Source organism: Cherax quadricarinatus, chromosome 10, assembly GCF_038502225.1.
Source record: "Cherax quadricarinatus isolate ZL_2023a chromosome 10, ASM3850222v1, whole genome shotgun sequence".
In the NCBI taxonomy this organism is placed as follows: domain Eukaryota; kingdom Metazoa; phylum Arthropoda; class Malacostraca; order Decapoda; family Parastacidae; genus Cherax; species Cherax quadricarinatus.
The window spans coordinates 3,831,825-3,856,869 of NC_091301.1; the positions used below are offsets into that span (position 1 = coordinate 3,831,825).

Below are 25,045 nucleotides of genomic sequence, written 5' to 3' on the forward strand. Positions count from 1 at the left end.
GCAAGATATACTACAGAAATGGAGATGATTTTGATTGATTTAAGTACTAGAAATGGCTTGAAACTGAGCTCAAAGTAGCAGAAATGTTAAATTATTGCCAATGTTGAAGAGTAAACAAATGACCTCAAGTCTAATACATGACAGCTGGTGGGTCTAATATACATTCATCAATGTGGTGATATTATTTACACAATTATTACAGTACTGCATAACAGTAAATCTTCTATTTTTTGGGTTTGAATAAAAATTCATTATGTGAATAAAAAATCAAAATGGAATTCATTTGTAAAGCCTGAAAACATAACTAAGGAACAGAGGAAATGTTAGTTTAGTGCCAGGAATGCCTGCATTGTTTATCCTGGACCCTATTTTGAAATTAGAATACTTTGAAATACTTTTGAAAGTATTTTTGAAAGTACTTTTGAAATTGGATTTTTTTTTTTTTTATCACACTGGCCGATTCCCACCAAGGCAGGGTGGCCCGAAAAAGAAAAACTTCCACCATCATTCACTCCATCACTGTCTTGCCAGAAGGGTGCGTTACACTACAGTTTTTAAACTGCAACATTAACACCCCTCCCAAATTACCAATTTCCAGTCACTTTATTTTGTTGTTGAAACAGTTGACTGGGCGATTTCTTGTGCTCAATCGATAGAACAGAAGTAATACTAGTGAAATAGCTAAGAATTTGGTTGACTGGAATACTGTAATTGCCCTAAAATGAGAGTCAAAGTCGGCAAAATCGCCGATGCGTAAATATCGCCGACACAAAAAAAAAAAAAAAAAAAAAAAAAAAAAAAAAAAAATTCGCGAGAGCATAATTTCATCAATTTTCCATCAAATTTCGTACTTTTTGTTTTATTACCTTCAGAAAAAGATTCTCTACCATTTCAAAAGAAAAAATAACAAAATTATTTTTTGAAAATTCTTGGACCCTGGTGCACACTTTGAAATTTGGCCTCTGGACCCTGAAAGGGTTAAGAGTATCATAACATCAGCAGCTATCTGACTGGTGACTAACCTAATTCCTTTCACTTTACTCCTATCACTTCCTCAGACATACCCACAATAACGAATGCTTAACCCTGTCACTGTTGGTGCCATATTACGGATTGCAAGCCAGTGTTGAAGTAATATTGCGCCAAAATTCTAGCGGCTTCAAATCTAGCGGGAGAAAGTTGGTAGACCTACATGTGAGAGAATGGGTCTGCGTGCTCAGTGTGTGTGCAGTATAAAAAATCCTGCAGCACGCAGTGCATAACAAGAAAAAAAAACTGACAGTGTTTTTGGTTTAAAACACCGACTTTGTGGAGTATTTTCATGTGGTATTTATGGTTGTATTCTAGTTTTCTTGGTCTCATTTGATAGAATGGAAGATATATTACAGGAATAGAGGAGTTTGAATGGTTTTCAGACAAAGTATCTTGAAATTGAGCTCAAAGTAGTGGAAATGTTCGATTTTTGCACATGTTAAAGAGTAAACAAATCACGTGTGTTCAAGACACGTCAACTGGTGGGTCTAATATGCTTTCACAAATGAGCTTATATTATTTATATCATTTTTACAATAATGCAGTAGTCTGCATAACAGTAAATCTGTAGAATGACATGGAAAGCATATAAATCTATAGGGGAAGGAAGGAGGGGTAGGGGTCGTCCTCGAAAGGGTTGGAAAGAGGGGGTAAAGGAGGTTTTGTGGGTGAGGGGCTTGGACTTCCAGCAAGCGTGCATGAGCGTGTTAGATAGGAGTGAATGGAGACGAATGATACTTGGGACCTGACGATCTGTTGGAGTGTGAGCAGGGTAATATTTAGTGAAGGGATTCAGGGAAACCAGTTATTTTCATATAGTCGGACTTGAGTCCTGGAAATGGGAAGTACAATGCCTGCACTTTAAAGGAGGGGTTTGGGATATTGGCAGTTTGGAGGGATATGTTGTGTATCTTTATACGTATATGCTTCTAAACTGTTGTATTCTGAGCACCTCTGCAAAAGCAGTGATAATGTGTGAGTGTGGTGAAAGTGTTGAATGATGAAAGTATTTTCTTTTTGGGGATTTTCTTTCTTTTTTGGGTCACCCTGCCTCGGTGGGAGACAGCCGACTTGTTGAGAAAAAAAAAAAAAAATCTATTGTGAATAAAAAATCAAAATGGAAAGAAAGCATAATATAAGAGGGACCTGGAGACGTGACTAATGAACAGAGAAAAATGTTATTTTAGTGCTAGGAATGTTTGTAGTGTTAATTCTGGACCCTATTTTGAAATTGGCCTTGCTCGAATCGTTTATGAAATTGGCCAAATTACCAATTTCTGATCACTTTATTAAGTAGCTGAAATCAGTAAATGGGCAGTTTCTTGTACTCAACTGAGAGAACAAATGGAGTTCTAGCAAAATAGTTATGAGTTTGGTCAACTGGTACAACGGAATTGGCCGAAAATAGGGCTCAAAGTGGGCGAAATCGCCGATGTGTAAATACTGCCAAAAGCACTAACTTCGTGAGAGCGTAATTCCATAAGTTTTCCATCAAATTTTGTACTTTTGGTGTCATTACCATCAGGAAGTTTTTTTTTTTGTGAAAATTCTCCAACACAGAGCTAGTTTGTGAGCAGGGGTCTACAGTGAAAGGGTTAAAAATACAGCTAGTAACAAATCTACAGCAAACTATAATGCTGGTAGTATTGCAGTCCTTTCAAGCAATTCTTTAAAATCAAATCTTTCCAGGTAGTCTCAAAATATCAAAGATAACATCCATCCACAAAGGTGGGGATTCAACTAGTGTTAATACAGACTAATACCTAGTCTACAAATACTATAAAAATATTTAGGAAAGTAATCCACAAGAAGCTGTACTATAGTTTTAACCAAATAATCTACAGTTTCCTTGTCAGTTTAGACTAAAAAAAAATTGCAAATAAAAGAGCTTGACAAAGCAGTCATCACTTGAAAGATAAAAGTATCTTAAGCCTTTCAGGGTTTCGACCGTACTAGTACAGCTTACGCACCAGGGTTTTTGACGTACTAGTACGGCTTACGCACCAGGGTTTTTGACGTACTAGTACGTACGCCTAAATTCTAGCGCCCTCAAATCTAATGAGAGAAAGCTGGTAGGCCTACATATGAAAGAATGGGTCTATGTGGTCAGTGTGCGTGGTAAAAAAAAATCATGCAGCACACAGTGCGTAATGAGAAAAAAAAAACTGACCGTGTTTTTGGATTAAAACAGTGACTTTGCACTGTATTTTCATATGGTATTTATTGTTGTATTCTAGTTCCCTGGTCTCATTTTATAGAATGGAAGACATATTACAGAAATTTAGATGATTTTGACTAGTTTTACAATGAAAAGTACCTTGAAATTGAGCTCAAAGTTGCAGAAATGTTTGATTTTTACCAAAGTTCAAAAGTAAACAAATCATGCTATGCGTCCAATACACGTCAACTGGTGAGTCTAATATTCTTTCACAAGTGCATTGATATTATTTATACCATTTCTATACTAATGCAGTAGTCTGCATAACAGTAAATCTTCTATTTTTTTTTGTGAGAATAAAAATTCAAAGTGGAAAGCAAAAGAATGTAAGAGGGGCGTGGGGACGTGACTAATGAACAGAGGAAATGTTATTTTAGTGCCAGGAATGTCTTTCTTGTTTATTCTGGACCCTATTCGGAAATTGGCATCTTTTGAAATTTGTGTGAAATTAGCAAAATTGCTAAATTCTGACCACTGTATTGGATAGTTGAAATTGGTAAATGGGTGGTTTCTTGTACTCATTCGATAGAAAAAATGGAGTTCTAGCGAAATAATTATGATTTTTGTAGACTAGTACACTGGAATTGGCCAAAAATAGGGCTCAAAGTGGGCAAAATCACCAATGCGCAAACATCGTCGAGACCGCTAACTTCGCAAGAGCATAATTCCGTAAGTTTTCCATCAAATTTCATACTTTTGGTGTCATTATGATCGGGAAAAGATTCTCTATCATTTCACAAGAAATTTTTTTTTTTTTTTTTTTTTGAATTTTGGGGGACCCTGAGAACAAGTCTTTGAGAGGGCCTGTGGACCCTGAAAGGGTTAAGGGTTAAATGACTAGCACTAAGTCTAATCCTGGGTAATAAATTTAAATTTAATGCTCATATCCATATCAGTGCCTGGGGATGCACTGGCTATCTCAATACAATCACTCAAAAGGCAGCTATCAGAAAACACAGTGGAACCTCAGTATATGACCAGCTCAGCACTCTAGCAAACAAATACGACCTGCCAGAACTTCGCTGTAAACTATTTCGTGTTCCTCCGCATTTTTTGGCATTTTTTTTTTTTGGATTTGTATAAACAAGTCACCATGGGGCCTACGACGATTAGTGATAACAGCCAACCAAACAGAAAATTGGTTGGGAAGAACTTGTTCGATACTCAAATGGAGTGGCACTCGAACAGCCTTATGGAATGAATTAAGGTTGCATACTGAGGTTCCACTGTACAGCCAACACTATGACCTTATTAATCACAATCTTGAAAACAAATGACATTCATACTCACTGCTCTTCACTCCACATCATAATATTATGCTGGAATGCTAATGCTGATCCTAAAAAACTTCCTGGAAAACTAACAGGGATCCCAGAAGAAACACATACTGTACCTGGTTGGTTACTGGAACAATCTTGCCATGCTCAAGGATACGTTCTATCTGATCCTTGTTAAAGTTGGATAAACCAATGGACTTGACAAGACCCAAAGAAACAGCCTTTTCCAATTCAAGCCAACTGTCAACATAGTCAACATCACTGTACAGTACTTTTCCACTGGCATCTTGTGGGAACTTTTCTCCTCCTTCCTGGAATGTTTAAAATAAGAAAATATATAACAATAATAGTAACAGTAATTAAAAAAAAAAAAAAAATTATTAACACATCGGCAGTTTCCCACCAAACCAGGGTGTCCCAAAAAAGAAACTTTCATCATTCACTCCATCACTGTCTTGCCAGAGGCATGCCTACACTAGTTATAAAACCTTCAACATTAACACCCATCCTTCAGAGTGCAGCTGTGTAACTCCTGTACAACTAACCTAGAATTAATTGTAAACAATTTTATAGATCTGAGAATACAACAAATGCCATTACATAATAGATGTACAGAATACAGTATTAAGGTTGTACATAATTTTCTTTTGACGAACCGGCCGTATCTCACCAAGGCAGGGTGACCTAAAAAGAAAAACTAAAGTTTTTCCACTTTAAATTTAGTAATTTATACAGGGAGGGTGTGTAAAGAAAGCTGAAAGTGAACATAGATAAGAGTAAGGTGATGAGGGTATCAAACAAGTTAGGTAAAGAACAACTGGATATCACATTGGAGAGAGGGAGTATGGAAGAAGTGAACATATTCAGATATTTGGGAGTAGATCTGTCAGCAGATGGGTTTATGAAGGATAAGAATCACAGAACTGATGAAAGTAAAAAGGCGAGTCTTGCATTGAGGTATCTGGGAGATAGAGAGAGATACAGAAAGAGAGAGAGATACAGAGATACAGATACAGAGAGAGAAGAGAGAGATACAGAGAGAGAAGAGAGAGATACAGAGAGAGAAGAGAGAGATACAGAGAGAGAGGAGAGAGATACAGAGAGAGAAGAGAGAGATACAGAGAGAGAAGAGAGAGATACAGAGAGAGAAGAGAGAGATACAGAGAGATACAGAGAAGAGAGAGATACAGAGAGAGAAGAGAGAGATACAGAGAGATACAGAGAAGAGAGAGATACAGAGAGAGAAGAGAGAGATACAGAGAGAGATACAGAGAGATACAGAGAGAGATACAGAGAAGAGAGATACAGAGAGAGAAGAGAGAGATACAGAGAGAGAAGAGAGAGAGAGAGAAGAGAGAGAGAGAGAGAAGAGAGAGAGAGAGAGAAGAGAGAGATACAGAGAGAGAAGAGAGAGATACAGAGAGAGAAGAGAGAGATACAGAGAGAGAAGAGAGAGATACAGAGAGAGAAGAGAGAGATACAGAGAGAGAAGAGAGAGATACAGAGAGAGAAGAGAGAGATACAGAGAGAGAAGAGAGAGATACAGAGAGAGAAGAGAGAGATACAGAGAGAGAAGAGAGAGATACAGAGAGAGATACAGAGAAGAGAGAGATACAGAGAAGAGAGAGATACAGAGAGAGAAGAGAGAGATACAGAGAGAGAAGAGAGAGATACAGAGAGAAGAGAGAGATACAGAGAGAGAAGAGAGAGATACAGAGAGAAGAGAGAGATACAGAGAGAAGAGAGAGATACAGAGAGAGAAGAGAGAGATACAGAGAGAGAAGAGAGAGATACAGAGAGAGAAGAGAGAGATACAGAGAGAGATACAGAGAGAGATACAGAGAGAGAAGAGAGAGATACAGAGAGAGATACAGAGAGAGAAGAGAGAGATACAGAGAGAGAAGAGAGAGATACAGAGAGAGAAGAGAGAGATACAGAGAGAGAAGAGAGAGATACAGAGAGAGAAGAGAGAGATACAGAGAGAGAAGAGAGAGATACAGAGAGAGAAGAGAGAGATACAGAGAGAGAAGAGAGAGATACAGAGAGAGAAGAGAGAGATACAGAGAGAGATACAGAGAGAGAAGAGAGAGATACAGAGAGAAGAGAGATATACAGAGAGAGGGGGGAAGTTATACATGGAAGCAAAAAAGGGAATGTACGAGAGTATAGTGTTACCAACACTCTTATATGGGTGTGAAGTGTAGGTTGTAAATGCTGCAGCGAGAAAGAGGCTGGAAGCAATGGAGATGATGTGCTAAGGGCAGTGTGGTGTAAATATTATGCAGAGAATTCGTAGTGTGGAAATTAGTAGAAAGTGTGGAGTCACTAAAAGTATTGTTCAGAGGGCTGAACAGGGGTTATTGAGGTGGTTCAGTTATTTAGGGAGGAGGGAGCAAAATAGGTTGACTTGGAGGGTGTATAAATCTGTAGCCTGATATTAAGAATCTTAACCAGCAAGTTAGTCTACTCAGTATCACATGATTTCCAGACTTTTCACTTAATTATTCAGGCAATGTGTTCTTATAAGAAAATGCAGTTGACCCTTGGTTAAAGATGACATCGGCTAGCGATGCATTTTAGCCTAAAAATATTGGCTCGGCTAATGATGAAAAACTCTGTTAAGGACAATTGTCCCGAACACATCCACCTGGCCGTTCAGCCTGAGTGCGCCCCAGCCCTTCCTTCAGCTAGTATGCCATTGTTCACAAGCCAGTGCGGACGGTTCCACGCATACTTTCTTTCTTTCAACACACCGGCCATATCCCACCAAGGCAGGGTGGCCCAAAAAGAAAAAGGAAAGTTTCTCTTAAATTTAGTCATTTATACGGGAGAAGGGGTTACTAGCCCTTTGCTCCTGGCATTTTAGTCGCCTCTTACAACACGCATGGCTTACGGAGGAAGAATTCTGTTCCACTTCCCCATGGAGATAAGAGGAAATAAACAAGAACTAGAAAGAAAATAGAAGAATACCTAGAGGGGTGTGTATATGCATGCTTGTACATGTATGTGTCGTGTGACCTAAGTGCAAGTAGAAGTAACAAGACATACCTGAAATCTTGCATGTTTATGAGACAGACAAAAGACACCAGCAATCCTACCATCATGTAAAACAATTACAGGTTTTCATTGTACACTCACTTGGCAGGACGGTAGTACCTCCCTGGGCGGTTGCTGTTTACCAACCTACTACCTAGGTTCCACGCATACATTCGATACATTTTGTATTATTCCATTGGTTTTAGTGCTTGTAACTTAAATAAGCCACCATGGGGCCCAAGAAAGCTTCTAGTGCCAACCCTAGGGTAAAAAGGGTGAGGTGTACAATCGAATTGAAGAAAGAGATAACTGCAAAGTATGAAAGTGGAGTGCGTGGCTCTTAGCTGGCCCGGTTGTACAACAAACCCCAAATCAACCATTGCTACTATCTTGGCCAACAGAAAGGCAATCAAGGAAGCTGTTGTTGCAAAAGGTGCAAGTATGCTTACAAAACAGAGATCACAAATACTCAAAGATGTGGAGATACTGTTATTGGTGTGGATCAATGACAAACAATTATCAAGAGACAGTGTTTCACAGTCAATCATATGTGAAAAGGCAAAGCAGTTGCATGATGATTTAATTAAAAAAAATGCCTGGAACTAGTGGTGATGTTAGCGAATTTAAGGACAGCAAACGTTGGTTTGAGAGATTTAAGAATTGTAGTGGCATACACAGTGTGATAAGGCATGGTGAGGCTGCCAGTTGTGACCAAAAAGCGGCTGAAAAATATGTGCAGGAATTCAAGGAGTACATAGAGGCTGAAAAATTTAAACCCCAACAAGTGTTTGTTACGAAACAGGCTTATTTTGGAAGAAAATGCCACAGGACCTACATTGTACAGGAGGAAAAAGCACTGCCAGGACACAAGCCTATGAAAGACAGGCTAAACTGGAGTTTTGAGACTTTGATCGCAGGTTCTATCCCCACCCATGGTATGGTTTTTTTTAAAGACAGGCTAACTGTTTTGTAGTAATGCTAGTGGGGATTGCAAAGTGAAGCCTCTACTCGTCTATCACTCAAACTCCCAGTGTGTTCAAGAAAAACAGTGTTGTCAAGGCTAATTTGTGTGTGATGTGGAGGGCAAACAGTAAGGCATGGGTCACTGACATTTTCCATGATTGGTTCTATCATGTGCTTGGCCCCACTGAAAAATTACCTCCTGGAAAATAAATTGGACTGCAAGTGCCTCCTGGTATTAGACAATGATAATGCTCATCCTCCAGACTTGCCAGAGCGAATTTTTTGCCTCCTAATACCACTCCTCTCCTCCAGCCCATGGACCAGCAGGTCATCTCAAATTTCAAAAAAACTGTACACCAAAGCAGTGTCTCAAAAGTGCTTTGAAGTGACCTCCGACACTGAATTGATCCTAAGAGAGTTTTGGAAAAATCACTTTAGTATCCTCAGTTGCATAAACCTTATAGGTAAGGCTTGGGAGGGAGTGACTAACTGGACCTTGAACTCTGCTTGGAGGAAATTGTGGCCACAAAGCGTACAAGTGGGATTTTGAAAGGTTTGGGGCTAACCCTGAGGAGTCTATACCAGTTGTGGAATCTATTGTGCCAATTGGAAAGTCCATAGGGTTGGAGGTTAGCGAGGAGGATGTGGAAGATTTGGTGGAGGATGATGAAGAACTAACTACTGATGAGCTGCAAGAGCATCTGCAACAGCAAGAGACCACAACTGAGGAAATTGCTTCAGAGGAGGGGAGAGAGATGGAGGAAGTTGCCTTCTTCAACGATCAAGGACATTTGTACAATGTGGACAAAGATGCAAGTCTTTATGGAAAAACATCACCCTGACAGCTATTGCAAGTCTTGCTGGCGACTTTTACAATGACAATGTTGTGGCCCATTTTAGGAAAATCTTAAAGGAATGCCAGATACAGAGCTCTATGGACAGATTTTTGGTGCGACAGAGGTCCAGTGGCTGTCAAGTTGTTCCCAGTGGCATTAAAAAAAGGGAGGTAACCCCGGAAAAGGACTTGGTACCTAAAATCCTAATGGAAGGGGATTCCCCTTCCAAACAATAATATACCTCCATCTCCCGTCCTCCCATCTCATCGCTACATCTTCAATAAAGGTAAGTGTCATTTATTCTTCATGTAGTATTTATTCTTCATGTATCATTGTTTTCTGTGTAAGAAATTGTATATTTCATGTGAAAAAATTTTTTTTTAACACTTTTGGGTGTCTGGAACAGATTAATTGGATTTCCATTATTTCTTATGGGGCAAATTAATTCCGCTAACGATAAAATCGGTTAAGGACAAGCTCTCTGGAACGGATTAAAATTGTTAGCCGAGAGTCCACTGTAGATCTTTTTCATGAAATATTTTACATTTCTAACTGATATGATTAGATATACTTCTGAACAATGCATACTACTGCTGCTATGTATGTAACTCGTATATACCTCATATCTAATAGAAAAAACAATGGAGTAACCAAAATTGAAGGAGTATGGAGTAAGTGAACATACCGAGATATGAGAATAGACAAGTTGGTAGATGCATCTATGAAAGACAAGGAGAACCATAGAATGGAAGAGGGGAGGGGGAAAAAGGGCATTTTAATATATCGGGTAAGAAAAGTTTATATATGGAAGAAAAAGGTAAATGTATGAGAGTATAGTGGTGCTAAGACATTTATAAGGGCGAGTGGCATTGGGATTAAATGTTGCAGCAAAGATGTGGTGGGTTCTTATATGGTACAGTAGCTAAACTAATGTGAATTTCTGTATTAAAATTTTTGGAGAATTGTTCAAATTTTTATTTTCCCTCACTTTTTATATAAAATATGCTGATGCATTGTATAATTTTTTTTACAGTGAGCTATTAACTAGATGTATACAAACTGTGCTTTATGTCAATTACCTAGCATAAGGTTATGCGAGCACAAAATCTCACTATGGGCAAATTCAGAGGATTTTTTTTTTGTGTGTGTATTTTTATTCTGGTTATAAAAAAAATTACAATGCATGCTCTTTAAGCAGAGGTCAACTGTACACATTTTCCACCTAAGCATTTAAGGTCATCCCCATGTTTATTTAACCCCATTTAGCTATTTAATTTCACAAAACCACAAACCTTCCAGTACATTACTGCCACTCTTAATCCATACACTGTCAGGACCCTTGAAATTAAGTGCTGACAATGTTGGGAATTTAAAAATTTAATTCCTCTGAAATGGTAGAGAATTTTTCTGATGATGATGACAAAAAATATGAAATCTGATGGAAAAATCTTATGGAATTATGCAGGCACAAGGTTGGCAGTCTAGGTGCAAATTATGCATTGGCAATTTTGCTTATTTTAATTCCTATTTTAAGCCAATTCCATTGCTAAATTCAAGCAAATTCTAAGCTATTTCATTAGTATGCCTGCCATTCTATCGACTGAACACAAGAAAGTGTACAATTAGCTATCGGAACTTCGACATGAAATGCACAAGTTTCTAATTTGGCCAGTTTTCCACATTTTAGAAAATCCCAATTTAAAAATAGCCCAAATTAAACACTGTAGACTTTGCAGCTACTAAAGTAACATTTCCTGTTCAGTGTGTCCATAGGCCTAGTGCATAAACTTTCCCTCCATTTTCAATTAATCGGATAAAATATATCTAGGGATGATTGGTTATGGTTTATGGTGTCCCAATAATTAAAGCAGACCTAGTAATAATGCAAGAGAGACTAGAGAAAAGGGGAAAAAGCTCTACTATCATTTAATATACCTATACCTTTGACGAGTTCAGTTTTTTTCCTACTCCCAGAGTTCGGCCTAGAGCCAAGGTCGTCTGGGGCTTACCTAGTCAGTCAGGCTATTCCTGGATTATCTGGCACCTGGTTAAGATACTTGTCCAGTTTCCTCTTCAAAACTTCTATACTTATCCCAGCAGTGTTTGATATCTTTTGGTAAGATGCTGAATAGTTTGGGGCCATGGACATTAATTTCCCTTATTGTAACTACGGTGCCCCTGCTTTTCACTGGGTTTATTTTTTACACTTTCCCGTATCTCCCACTCCACACTTATGGCAGTGTGCAGATTTGGGAAAATCCCCCATGTACGTACTTACTTTCCAGATATATATGCATCTCTCCTCCCCTCCAGCAAGTACATATTTAGGACTAAGACATTCCCAGTAGCGTTCCAAATGAGACAGCACAAGTGATTTGAATAACATCACTAGTAGAACTATTTCCCTTTTTTTTAAAGTTATTATCCACCACGTCACCTTCCTGGTTCTCGTAACACTGTCGCTTTCCTCTGGAAAGTCAAAAAATCTAGCATTTCTGCTACCTTGAGCCCAGGAATGAACCATTCTATCAAGGGATATCCAGAAAGCCAATAAAACCATAAAAAATATCCTAGAAATCACCTCAAAGTTGCTATTGTAGACCAAACAAGGTCAGAGATTTGTTTTTCCCATCATGCTCTGTGAGGCAGGATTTATTTTTTTTATACTATGCACACTCATTGCACAGACCCACTCATGTCTAGGCTAAATTTTTCTGCTCACAGCACATTTTAGGACTGTTTAACCCTTTCAGGGATTCCGACGTACTAGTATGGCTTATGCACCAAGGTTATCGACGTACTAGTACACGTAAATTCTAGCGCCTTCAAATCTAACGAGAGAAAGCTGGTAGGCCTACATATGAAAGAATGGGTCTATGTGGTCAGTGTGCACAGTATAAAAAAAAATCCTGCAGCACATAGTGCGTAATGAGAAAAAAAAAACTGACCATGTTTTTGGTTTAAAACAGTGACTTTGCATTGTATTTTTGAATGGTATTTATGACTGTATTCTAGTTTCCTGGTCTCATTTTATAGAATGAAAGACATTACAGAAATTGAGATGATTTTGACTGGTTTCACAATGAAAAGTACCTTGAAATTGAACTCAAAGTAGCAGAAATGTTCAAATTTTGCCAAAGTTCAAAAGTAAATAAATCATGCCATGTCCAATGCATGTCAACTGGCAAGTCTAATATTCTTTCACAAGTGCGCTGATATTATTTATACCATTTCTACACTAATTCAGTAGTCTGCATAACAGTAATTCTATTTTTTTTGCGAGAATAAAAATTCAACATGGAAAGCAAAAGAAATGTAAGAGGGGCCTAGGGACATGACTAATGCACAGAGGAAATGCTATTTTAATTTCCAGGAATGTTTGTCTTGTTTATTCTGGACCCTATTTGGAAATTGGCATCTTTTGAAATTGTGAAATTGCCAAAATTGCTAATTTCTGACCACTTTATTGGATAGTTGAAATCAGTAAATGGTTGGTTTCTTGTACTCATTCTATAGAAATAATGGAGTTCTAGCAAAATAGTTATGATTTTTGTCTACTAGTACACTGGAATTGGCCGAAAATAGGGCTCAAAGTGGGTGAAATCGCCGATGCGTTAACATCGTCGAGACCACTAAATTCATGTGATCATAATTTCTCACATTTTCCATAAAATTTCATACTTTTAGTGTCATTATGATCCAGAAAGATTCTCTCTTTTCATAAAAAAAAAAAAAAATTCCGAAAAATTTTCGACCCTGAAAACAAGTTTAGGAGAGGGCCTCTCGACCCTCAAAGGGTCGAGTGACATTGGCATCAATAACTTTGATCTATGCAAGAGTACTTTTTTTTTCTCAATTTCATTGCCACAAAACTGTTTTCTTTGTATGTTTTCAATGATTGCTAGCATTTACTTTTGAAAACTGAAAGAATAACATTATTACAAGGCTCTAAATTCTGATATAATTATGGTATCAATATTTTGCCATAATTTACCTTTCTACTAGTGAACAGGTGAAAAATATTTCTGTTGTAACTTAAAATGGCTGTTACTATGGTAGAATTAGTTCTAAGAAAAAGATTAAATGTATTGTTAATCTAATAATATATAATAATATCTTTATTTACTACAAGTACATGTACATGGTATACAGGCCTAGCCGACAACAATGACATACTACTATAGAAAGCCCCTTGTTATGCTCCATATGTCGGGCAAATTAGGTCAGTGTCCCAGGATGCGACCCACACCAGTCGACTAACACCCAGGTACCCATTTTACTGATGGGGAACATAGACAACAGGTGGAAAGAAACACGCCCAATGTTTCTACTCTGGCTGGGAATCGAACCCAGGCCCTCGCCGTGTGAAGCGAGAGCCACCAAGATTGAAGCTTAGTAATGTTACAATATACGAACCATATACTAAAAATATAAAAAATCCATTTAAAATTTTTAGGATAAATAAAATGAAGAAATGGAATCATAAGCCTTTCAGAAAGCTAAACAAAATATCAAAAACCTAAACATTTTCATTAGTTTGCTTTCTTAGTTGCAATGAGAGATGTAATAAAGTTAATCAATAACAGTGCAAAGAAAGAGCTTTTATTACACTAAATTTTCTGCAGAACTTACTTTATAGCCCATGGGCCAGTGGATGAGGTACAAGTCCAAGTAATCAAGTCCCAAGTTGGTCAAAGACTCCTTCAAAGAAGGGATCACTAACTTCTTGCTATGGAAGGTGTTCCACAACTGCAAAATAAACATAGAACAAATTAAAATCTCGAGTTCAATTTGTATATCAGTGACATCATAAAAAAAAAAAAAAAAAAAAGTTTCATGGAGAAAAAAAAAATGAATGTTAAGAAATTTATTATTGTAATAAAAGAACAATGTGCCTCTTCCTGAAGGAAAACACACAGCATACATTAAAGTAATATACATTTTAGCTAAAGTCATTTGCCGTGCCCTTAATGTCTCTTAAGGAATCAGATCTCTGGATCCCACCCCAGCTTGCTTTCTGAATCCTGTCATGCCTACTTTTTGGAGTATAGGATGGCCTGTTCCTGTGAAAAATGTGGCTTCTGCTTTGTAACTTTTTTTTTTTTTTTTTTTTTTTACCTATTCAACTCCAGCCAGTGGAAACCTTTTTATTTTATTTTTATTTATTTTTATTTATTTTGTCTTTGCAAACAGTACATTGAGATTTTGTCTTTACAATAGTGTGTTACAATGCAAAGAGAGCCTCTATTATGCCTAGGCATTATGGGTCAACTTAACATTATTGGCTTACAGTCTACTTAACACTAAGGAGTATATCATAGTTGTACAGTAGGATAGTAATTATTTCATAGTTGTACAGTAGAATATTAATTGTAAATGAATCAAAATTTGTATAATACAAAGATATATTTATATTCGAAAATGCTTTTTGTGAAAAACAATGATTCAATTATATTCCTGTCAACAATGGATAAAAGGTTCAAAGTGATAGTTTCAGTTATGATGTGGGAGTACATAGGTGAGTAAGTGTGTACTAAGTATTTGGCATTTAGTCTAGGGTGATTAAGTGGCTTTTGAGAAGAGTCTTAAATTGATTTTCAGACTGGGTTACTTTAATATCTTCTGGTAATGAATTCCATATTTTGGGGCCCTTTATGTGCATAGAGTTTTTACACAGTGTGATATGGACACGAGGTATCAAAAAGAGATCTCTGTCTTGTGTTGTGGTCGTGTGTCTTGTTTAGGTTGGCGAGAAGTTTGAGTGGAGGGTTTATATTTGCGTGTATTGTTCTGTGTATGTAGTAGGCACATGAATAAGTATGGATGTTCTTAATGGTGAGCAGATTCAGACTCATGAAAATTGGTGGAGTATGCTGGCAGGAGTGGGAATTTGTTATCATTCTTATTGCTGCCTTTTGCTGGGTTATTAGGGGTTTTAGGTGAATGGATGTTGTTGATCCCCATGCACAAATTCCATATGTAAGATAAGGGTATATGAGTGAATGGTACAGTGCCAGAAGAGCTGATTGTGGAATGTAGTACCTTATCTTTGATAGTATAACTACAGTTTGGAGATTTTCTTGGTGATTTGTTGTATGTGTATCCAGATTATTATTATTATAATCAAAAAGAAGCGCTAAGCCACAAGGACTATACAGATGTGTATCCAGAACTTAAGGCTACTGTCAAGGTGGATACCTAGGAATTTTCCCTCTGAGTCTTGTGGCTGATGATGCATTTAGCATTATGTTAATTGGATCATTTGCAGCTCTGTTTCCAAACTGAATGAAATAGGTTTTATCAGTGTTCAGGGTAAGTTTGTTAGTCATCATCCAGGCAGATATTTTCTGTAATTCAGCATTGACTGTTTGCTAGTATGACTGTTTGGGTGGGAAAAGACACATGTAGTGTCATCTGCAAATATGGGTTTGAGTAGCTGTGATGCATTCGGTAGATCATTGATGTAGATGATAAAGAGGAGTGGTCCAAGGACGCTTCCTTGTGGGACTCCTACTGTGATTGGTTGGGTGGAAGAGTTTGCATCATTTGCATACACATATTGAGTTCTGTTACTAAGGTATGATTTTAGGTAGTTGAGGGAGTGGCCTCTGATACCATAATGCATTAATTTGGAGTACAGCAGTTCATGGTCGACTCTATCGAAAGCTTTACGTAAACCAATGAAAATGCCCAGCGGGACTTTTCTTTTCGAGTGCGGTATATATTAGTTCTAGCATGTGTACGATTGCATCATTTGTGCTTTTATTATTCCTGAATCCAAATTGACAAGGGTTTAATATGTTGTGTGAAACGAGGTAGGAATAGATCCGTCTATGAATTAATTTTTCGAAGATTTTAGAGAGCAGTGGTAAGGTAGATATTGGTCTATAGTTATTCAAGTCAGCTTGGTCACCTCCTTTATGGATCGGAGTGACCCTCGCTAGTTTGAGGATTGTTGGGAAGGTAGATGATTCAATGGATTTGTTAAAGAGTGTTGCAATAATTGTGACAATTATTGAGAAGCTTTTTTGTACATAAAAGCAGGCAAGTTGTTTATGTCTCCCGCCTTGTTTTTAAGGGTGTTTATGATGAGCGTAACTTCAATGGGGTTGGTTGGAGCTAGGAATAGCGTATTTGGGTAGGTATCTATGAGGCAGTCTGATGGACGGGTGTTTGTGCTTGGTATTTTGTTTGCTAGATTTTTTCCTATGGTGGAGAAGAAAACATTAAGTCTGTTTGCTGTTTCGGTTGGAGTGAGTAGGGGTTCATCTGATTTTGTTAGTTTGATTGTTTTGTTTTTGGATAACTTTTTAGTTCCAAGAATTTCAGATAGAGTTTTCCAGATTTTTTTCATATCACCTTTGATGTTATGTAATCTATTTTCATAATACAATTTTTTTGACCTTCTAATCAGACTGGTAAGTGCTGACGAGTACCTTTTCAACTGTTTTCTAGTTATTTTACCCATTCTATACTGGATTGGATATACTGGATATGGTAGCCATTAAGTGTACTTTGTACATCACGAAGACAACACACACAAAAAAAAAAGTATAATTTATTAGAAAATACTGTACTGTCTACATTTAAGCCTAAGGGCAATATGTGTGTGTTTAATAAACACAAACTCACATACCTTACTAGTAATGAAGAGATCTTCACGCTTTACAGTTCCATCATCAATTTTGGCCTTAATAGCAGCACCAACTTCTGGCTCATTACCATAAACGAGTGCACAGTCAAAATGGCGATACCCACAATTAATGGCATCCTTGACAGCTTGTGTTACTTCTCCAGGCTTTGACTTATGAAATAAAAAGAAGAATTTTATCAAATTTTGGGCAGTAATGTAGTACAGTGCATGTATAGATAAAATAATGCAAGGCAAATAGTATAATTTCTGTTATGGTATCCAAGATGCTTGAAAAACTGCAAAATAATCTTTAAAAGATACTGCTCCAAATAAGATGAAAACTATCACCTTAGACTCAACTTCGTGCTTGTTTGCAGGAAATCTGATTACAGGGAAGATTTGCCCTGAACTTTCTTATCCCCTTCCCGTAAGGAAAACGGTGAAAGCTATGCAAATTTTTGATGTGCCACCTTTGTTTTACACTAAAACAAACCTCTGAGCTTTACCTTGTTAAAAGTTTACAAAGAATACCACTTTAATTACTACTAAGAATTGGGATAATTATACTAAATCTATTTTACTAAGGAAGACATTAGATATCTCCTGCCACCAAAAATCTTTCAAATATAAAATATAATTAATCTAGGAGGAAAACACCAGACACTTTTAAGAGCAGGTATGATTGGGCTCAGGAGACCAGAAGTTGACCAAACCAGAAAAAAAAAAAAATTAAAAATACTGATCCAGAGTTTTGATTCAACCCCCTGCATATACATCTATATCAATGTAATCTAGATTCAAGCTTAAATGGATAAATATTGCCATAATGAACCTATCTAAAAAGTAACATCAGCAAAATTGATTGGGATATTTATCAATGTTTGCATCTCTTAAGACAATGCCAGGGTAAAGTTACTTTGTATGAAGCACAATGCTACCAAGGCACACATGAATGACATGCTCTGCATTAGCCAAAAACTGAAAAGCCAACTGTAGGGAAACATGTAGGACAGGATCAATCTTAGCTAGAAAAAGTGTGGCAGATAAAATTCAAATGGCTGAAATTAAACCACAGCTACAAAACTACTGAACTAAAACTGTCAAAGCTAATATTGGTATCAAACACTTCCAGCTGGCATATGTAATGTTCTGTACTTGTACTGCACAATGTGAATTGTGCAAGAGCCAATATAATTTATTTTTATGTGCTGGCTGTACATTAGCTAGAATATACAGTATACATGTACATGCATCTCGATGAGATAAGCATCGAAGGGTAGTAAATGGATTTTAAACCATACATAAAGGTGTAAGTTATCCTGGGTTATATCATAAAATCCACCTTTATATAGTATAATAACATTAATAAATACTACATTCAATACTGTACTATATTTTTTTAATTATACACCATATACATATTGCTTGTGTATCTGTAATCTCTACACAACAAAAATATGGTGTACAGCTCAAAATTCTGAAAGGGTTAGTTATAAAACACTTGGAAGTTACTAGGGAAAAGCAAACACTTCTTTAATACCCACAAAATGCAAACCACATCACATCACAGCCAGGGATAGAACCTGCGATCAGAGCCTCAATACTCCAGACCGTCGCAGTATGGTTTGTTTGCAATCATGTCATTACGATTTCATGAGTCGTAAAATGCAGCCTGGTGTTTAAAACATTTTATATACTCCAGTTGTGAAAAGATTGTAATGGGTTACATGCTAGTGGAAGGGCAGGAAAAGATTTTTGCAGTTTTTGACATAATTCTGTAGTATTAGTCTACAAAGTAAAAAATGACCTGAATATATTTTGTATTAATATACAATAGAAATTATGTCTCGAAACCTGTACAGGTTCTATACCACTTAGAAGGGGGTTGTCAAATTTAAAATTTGTGTGCTATACAATACAGTAAATGATAAAGTACTAGAGTATGTATGTAATAATTCCATTATGAAACCTGTAAACTTTGGCATTAAAATGAGTGGTTTCACGGGGAAGCGTTAAACTGGTAAGATAAGGGTCACACAACCCAAACCTATTACTTGTCAACCGGTAGCCTAATTGGTAGTGGCCTCAATCATATACTGAGAAACCAGGGTTTTGATCTCTATAAAAAAGGAAACACTGGGCAAGTGTCCTTACACCTGTTGCCCCGTTCATCAAACAGTAAGGTACCCAAGCATTAGCCAACTAGTGCAGATTGCATCCTGAGAGAATATTAAAGAAACCAGATGGAAATAAGCCAGTATGAAAACACTATTGTGTTATCCTGGGTTACTAACCCTTCAGGTTAATGGCCCAAAATCTCGATTATAAATGAGCGATACCGACAAGCTGTAGATACAAGTGTACTTGTGTCCAGTTTGGGAAGTTTATTAAAGGAAACTTGTTAACACAAGCAGCTTAATGAATCCTAATGGAAAGGATAAGACTGATGAAGTCACTTATGCTGCTATGTATGATAATCAATGTAACTGTGTTTATACGTGAATAAACTTAAAATGTCCTGAACTGTACACAAGTGTCCTTACCCACAGATAAAATCTACTTCCAAGCTTCATTCTGAAAAAGTCTACACAGTACCTTTACACTATCATAAACTGGTACTAGTGGTTTTCTTTAAGGTATTGCAGTACACATGAATGCTCACAGTACAGAGGTGCCCCCAGGAACCACTGTACAAATTTATACTGTATTTGCAAAACTACAAATTTTCTAGGTTCTCTACACATATGTTATGTATGATAATCTATGTAACTACTTGTATATACCTGAATAAACTAACTTACCACTGACCAAGGAAGGAGACACTAAACCAATAGGCCATACAGCACTTGAGGAATGGGAGGTCATCAGGTTTGAGTCAAGGAAGGGAACCATAGATAAATTCCCTGGATCAAGATGCAGATCCAATAAATTTAACTTCTCATACCTATTTACAGAAACACACAAAAGGTATGTAATATGGGTGTAACCTTGTAAAACCTAGTCATCGTGGCTTGGATAAACAGCACACATGCCAGCAAGATAAGAACCTAAGACACCATGTAAAATATTAACTAGTTAAATCAGCAGCATTACTGTATTACATATTAAATATGGTGCAATCATTGGCAGGACACGAAATATTAGTAAACTACAAGTATGCAAAGATTGTAATTAGATTATAAAGGTAACTGCAAAGTACTTAACCACACCAGTCTACTAACACCCAGGTACCTACTTACTGTTAGGTGAAGATGGACAGGTGTAAGGAAACATGGCAAATACTATTTCCATTCGTGCCGAGTATCGATATCCGGTGACTCAGTATGTAAGCCGTGGACTCAAACTACATAAGCAACCCCAGTCCAGTATTGATACCTTTCATATATTACAAGTATGATATTTTTACGCAAATTATGTTAAAACTAAGACATATCACAAATTATTACGACGGGTTACATGCACATCTTAATGTAGATGTACAAGACATTCTACAATATACCTTCCAAGTGCCAAGGCCAAAAATGGGTATCTTCTTGCCGTTGTTAAGTGTAACTGATGGAACTTGAACTGCCATTGTAGAATAGCGGAGAATGCCGGAGAAATGTGACAATAGAGCTGCAAGACGTGTGACCATACCCTGGGTGGTGGTGGTGGCAGCTGACTGACACAAAGTTACTACAGTGCCGGTCCTGGCATCCTCCCTCTCATGGCGCCACTCTTCTTCATCCACTTGACATTAACTTTCCATCTTAATAAACCTGCCTTAACCGAAAAAATGTCTGCCGTAGCATTGTATTAAAGCAAAATCGCATTTCTTGATAAATATATTGTCTCGTACATTTACAACATTTTTTTGTCTATCATGGATTAAATAATACGACTGGCAACCAGATTGTGGTTGCCTAAATTAATGTTAACGGCTGAAGTTTATCGCTAGCCTAAGTGGAATAATATAATTAATTATTTAACCCCTGGCTGAGAATAATAACCACAGGATTAAAACAGTGATAATATTAATCTACTGTTATAAGCAATGACTTTAGGGAAGCAGTTTTTAAGACTATTATTATTATTATTATTATTATTATTATTATTATTATTATTATTATTATTATTATTATTATTATTATTATTATTATCAAGGGAAAGCGCTAAACCCGGAGGATTATACAGCACCTGGGGGGATGTGGAAGGCATTCAGGCTTAATTCGGGGAACTGAAGCACAGATCCAATTCCCTAAATCAAGAGCCCCTCACCAACATCAAGGAACCTTGTTTTTAAGACTAAGTTTATTTAGGTACAGATGCACATAAGTACAGTTATCATACATAGTTTAACATATGTGTAAATTACCAAGGATAACCCTGGTGGTCTGGTGGCTAAAGCTCCCGCTTCACACACGGAGGGCCCGGGTTCGATTCCCGGCGGGTGGCAACATTTCGACATGTTTCCTTACACCTGTTGTCCTGTTCACCTAGCAGCAAATAGGTACCTGGGTGTTAGTCGACTGGTGTGGGTCGCATCCTGGGGGACAAGATTGAGGACCCCAATGGAAATAAGTTAGACAGTCCTCGATGACGCACTGACTTTCTTGGGTTATCCTGGGTGGCTAACCCTCCGGGGTTAAAAATCCGAACGAAATCTTACCTTATCTTATCTCCACCAGAAAAAAACTGAAAAATTATGAATATAAATAATTTAAAATCATAAACAGGAGAGCAAGATGTTGACATGTTCAAATTTAAATTCGAAACGAATTTTGCCGGCATTCTGATGTTGATCTGCACCTCAAGGGACGTTGTTGAGGAGCTCTTGATCTAGGGAATTGGATCTGTGCTCCATCCCCCCCACATGCGCTGTATCATCCTACGGGTTTAGCCCTCCCCTATTATTATCTGTTCATCTCACCCTTCACGCAGGATAGTTTACCTGTCATTTACAATCACGCAGGATAGTTTACCTGTCATTTACAATCACGCAGGATAGTTTACCTGTCATTTACAATCACGCAGGATATTTTACCTGTCATTTACAATCACGCAGTATAGTTTACCTGTCATTTACAATCACGCAGGATAGTTTACCTGTCATTTACAATCACTCAGGATATGATTATTATTATTATTATAATCATGGGGAGCGCTAAACCCGTAGGATTATACAGCGCATGGGGAAGATGGAAGGTATTCAGGCTTAATTCAGGGAATCGGAGCACAAATCCAATTCCCTAGATCAAGAGCCCCTCACCCGCGTCAAGGAACCTCCCTTGAGGGGATCACGCAGGATAGTTTACCTGTCATTTACACAACCTCCTCAACACGACCACTTTATACTGGAGTGCCACAGGGAAGTGTCCTTGGTCCCCTGATCTTCCTCTTATGCATCAATGATTTTCCATTTGTATAATAACACCTGAAACCAATTCTCTTTGCTGACGACACGACTTCTGTCATCTCCCACCCAAACCTTGCCACACTCAAGACCATTGTTAACGAGGACCTCCTAAAAATATCTACAGGGATGACAGCCAATAAACTTACACTCAACACTAATAAAACCTTCTATATTATGTTTGGTAACAGAGCAGGTGAGGGCAAATTCCTGGGCCTACACCTCGACAGCAACCTGAATTTCTGCACCCACATCCAACACATAACAGAAAAAAGTATCCAAAACTGTTGTGATCCTCTCTAAGATACGTTACTACGTACCACATTCAGCCCTACTCATCTATCGCTACCTCACATATGTCATTTGTGCCTGGTGATCAACAGTAATTACCCACCTAAAGCCAATAATAACCCAACAAAAAGCCGCAATAAGAATTATCATGCAATCCAGTGCCAGTCAACACACCCCCACTCTTCATAGATCTAAACTTGCTCACTGTTCAGAACATCCACACTTACTACTCTGCAATCTACATCTACAGAACCATAAATTCCAATATTAACCCTGAAACAAAACGTTTTCTTGATAGTTGTGACAAGACCCATAGCCATACCAGACACAAACATCTCTATGACATTCCCCGTGTCCGGCTAAATCTATACAAAAATTCAATGTACATAAAATGCCTAAAATCTGGAAGTCCCGCCTGAAAACTCTAGAACTGTAGACACAACCACCATTTTCAAAAGCACTGTTAAAAACCATCTTATCTCCCTTACACACCCCACCAGGACCTAACACACACCACCGGTAGCTAGCACACCACCGGTACCTAGCACACACCACCGGGACCTAACACACACTACCGGTAGCTAACACACCCCGCCGGTACCTAACACACACCACCGGTAGCTGACACACCCCGCCGGTACCTAACACACACCACCGGTACCTACCACACACCACCGGTAGCTACCACACACCACCGGTAGCTAACACACCCTACCGGTAGCTAACACACCCCGCCGGTACCTAACACACACCACCGGTAGCTAACACACACCACCGGTAGCTAACAAACATCACCGGTACCTAACACACCCCACTGGTACCTAACACACACCACCGGTAGCTAACACACCACCGGTAGCTAACACCACCGGTACCTAACACACACCACCGGTAGCTACCACACACCACCGGTAGCTAACACACCCTACCGGTAGCTAACACACCCCGCCGATACCTAACACACACCACCGGTAGCTGACACACCCCGCCGGTACCTAGCACACACCACCGGTAGCTAACACACCCCGCCAGTAGCTAACACACACCACCGGTAGCTAACACACCCCACCGGTAGCTAACATACCCCACCGGTAGCTAACACACCTCACCGGTAGCTAGCACACCCCACCGGTAGCTAACACACCTCACTAGAACAGAGTATACTACAGACTCTGGTCATACAATAGAGCGGAAAAATAATGTAAGGGACCTGGGAGTAGTAATGTCTGAGGATCTCACTTTCAAGGATCACAACAGTGCCACGATCGCACGTGCAAAGAAAATGATAGGATGGATAATGAGAACGTTCAAAACGAGAGATGCCAAGCCAACGATGATCCTTTTCAAATCACTTGTTCTCTCTAGGCTGGAATACTGCTGTACATTAACATCTCCATTCAAAGCAGGTGAAATCGCAGATCTAGAGAGTGTACGGAGATCCTTTACTGCACGTATAAGTTCTGTCAAGCACCTTAAATACTGGGAAAGCTTGGAAGCACTTGACTTGTACTCGTTGGAACGCAGGAGGGAGAGATATATCATACTCTACACTTGGAAAATCCTGGAAGGAATGGTCCCGAATCTGCACACAGAAATCACTCCCTACGAAAGTAAAAGACTGGGGAGGCGATGCAAAATGCCCCCAATTAAAAGTAGGGGCGCCATTGGTACACTAAGGGAAAACACCATAAGTGTCCGGGGCCCAAGACTGTTCAACAGCCTCCCATCAAGCATTAGGGGAATTGCCAATAAACCCCTGGCTGCCTTCAAGAGAGAGCTGGACAGATACCTAAAGTCAGTGCCGGATCAGCCGGGCTGAGGCTCGTACGTTGGACTGCGTGCGGCCAGCAGTAACAGCCTAGTTGATCAGGCCCTGATCCATCGGGAGGCCTGGTCGTGGACCGGGCCGCGGGGGCGTTGATCCCCGGAATAACCTCCAGGTAACCAGGTAACCGGTAGCCAGCACACCCCACCGGTAGCTAACACACCCCACCGGAAGCTAACACACCCCACCGGTAGCTAGCACACCCCACCGGTAGCTAACACACCCCACCGGTAGCTAATACACCCCACCGGTACCTAACACACCCCACCGGTAGCTGACACACCCCACCGGTAGCTAACACACACCACCGGTACCTAACACACACCACCGGTAGCTAACACGCTCCACAGATAGCTAACATACCTCACCGGTAGCTAACACACACCACCGGTACCTAACACACACCACCGGTAGCTAACATACCCCACCGGTAGCTAACACACCCCACCGGTAGCTAACACACCCCACCGGTACCTAGTACGCACCACCGGTAGCTAACACACACCACCGGTAGCTAACACACCCCACCGGTACCTAGCACA

General features: G+C 38.8%; 1 protein-coding gene across 1 annotated transcript in view; it reads right to left on the reverse strand.

Annotated features, from left to right (window-relative positions):
- LOC128687895 (aldo-keto reductase family 1 member B1) overlaps positions 1–20,751 on the reverse strand; it is a 33,306-nt gene extending 12,555 nt beyond the window's left edge. Inside the window, exons 1-4 of the mRNA XM_053775469.2 lie at positions 20,495–20,751; positions 16,999–17,166; positions 13,995–14,111; positions 4,644–4,838 (exon numbers count right to left, since the gene is read on the reverse strand). Of these exons, the coding sequence (XP_053631444.1) occupies positions 4,644–4,838; positions 13,995–14,111; positions 16,999–17,166; positions 20,495–20,629 (615 nt within the window). The 5' untranslated portion in view covers positions 20,630–20,751. The remainder of the gene's footprint in view (positions 1–4,643; positions 4,839–13,994; positions 14,112–16,998; positions 17,167–20,494) is intronic.
- Positions 20,752–25,045: the final 4,294 nt, after the last annotated feature.